The 1,080-nt window shown below is 45.1% G+C and overlaps 1 protein-coding gene across 6 annotated transcripts in view; it reads right to left on the minus strand.

Moving 5' to 3' along the window:
• Window positions 1-136: 136 nt before the first annotated feature.
• The window catches only part of plekha6 (pleckstrin homology domain containing, family A member 6), a 57,979-nt gene continuing 57,035 nt past the window's right edge, over window positions 137-1,080 (minus strand). For all 6 annotated transcript variants that reach the window (XM_013907909.1, XM_013907911.1, XM_013907910.1 and 3 more), the window contains one exon: window positions 137-327. In XM_013907909.1, the coding sequence (XP_013763363.1) occupies window positions 138-327 (190 nt within the window). In that variant the 3' untranslated portion in view covers window position 137. The remainder of the gene's footprint in view (window positions 328-1,080) is intronic.

A 1,080-nucleotide genomic window follows, 5' to 3' on the forward strand; every position in this document is an offset into this window, starting at 1 on the left:
TATATATATATAAGTTCATATATATAAGTTCATGCACATAAAAGCAGCTACCAGTCAGGGCTTTAAAACACAGAGAGCAATTGTGCCACTGTGGTCCTGTCTATGTCATGACTTAGTTTTGAAAGAGTGTGGTGGACTCAGGTGCCATGTGATGCTGCCATGTGGTGAGAGTGTTCACCAGAGAGAAGGCGACTACGACGAGAGGCCTCAGCAGCCAGAGCACAGGAGATCTCAATACGCTTCTCTTGCTCCTGCAACTGCTGCTGGGAGCTGGCTGGAGCTCCACCTTCCACTGGGCCGTCCAGAAGGGGAACCATATTCTGCAGACTGACAGGAAGTACATGAATGTGATAACATTCATAAAAATTAAAATCTCTCAATATATATATTTAGTAAATTTATAAATACCCGCACGGGAAAATATTAGAAAAAATGCATACAAAACCCTCAATTTCTTAATAACATTTAACTTTTCACTAATGAATTACACAGAGTTGAGAAATACATTTCATTACTGTACGTGTTTTTTCTGAAAATGCTGTACCTGAGTTAAGGAAGTCATTCCACCACTGTTCATTTCTTCATTGTCATGTACCAACACAATTTAGAGCAGCTATCTAAACTATACTGCCACACAGGTAAGCTATCACATTAATAGTCCCCACTTTGTCCAATATTGTGAATTTTGTTGTGAGCTAGAGCATCCACCCCGAGTGGAGCTCTCTGATCGTGCAGCGAGTAAAATAGGGGACACTGAGCATTTTCCCTGGATGCATAAACGTCCACGGTCGCCTGACCGAATCGCAGCCAGATCTGCTTCCCTACCTCCGGGTGAAGCTTCCAGTCCCCATACAGCGGGTTGCCCCTGGAGAGAAGATCTGCTCCAAAGTTCAAGATCCCCGGCACGTGAGTTGCTCTCAGTGACAGCAGGTGGACACTGCTCCAGACTATCAGTCTGTGTGCCAGCGTGTGTAACTTGGGGGACCCCAGACCCCCCTGTCTGTTGATGTAGGCCACAAGAGTGGAATTGTCCGACCTCACTAAAACATGATGACCTCTCAGCCAAGGGAGAAAGTGTTT

The sequence above is a fragment of the Pundamilia nyererei genome, unplaced genomic scaffold, assembly GCF_000239375.1.
Source record: "Pundamilia nyererei isolate P.nyererei 1_Seehausen unplaced genomic scaffold, PunNye1.0 scaffold00606, whole genome shotgun sequence".
Taxonomy (NCBI): Eukaryota; Metazoa; Chordata; class Actinopteri; order Cichliformes; family Cichlidae; genus Pundamilia; species Pundamilia nyererei.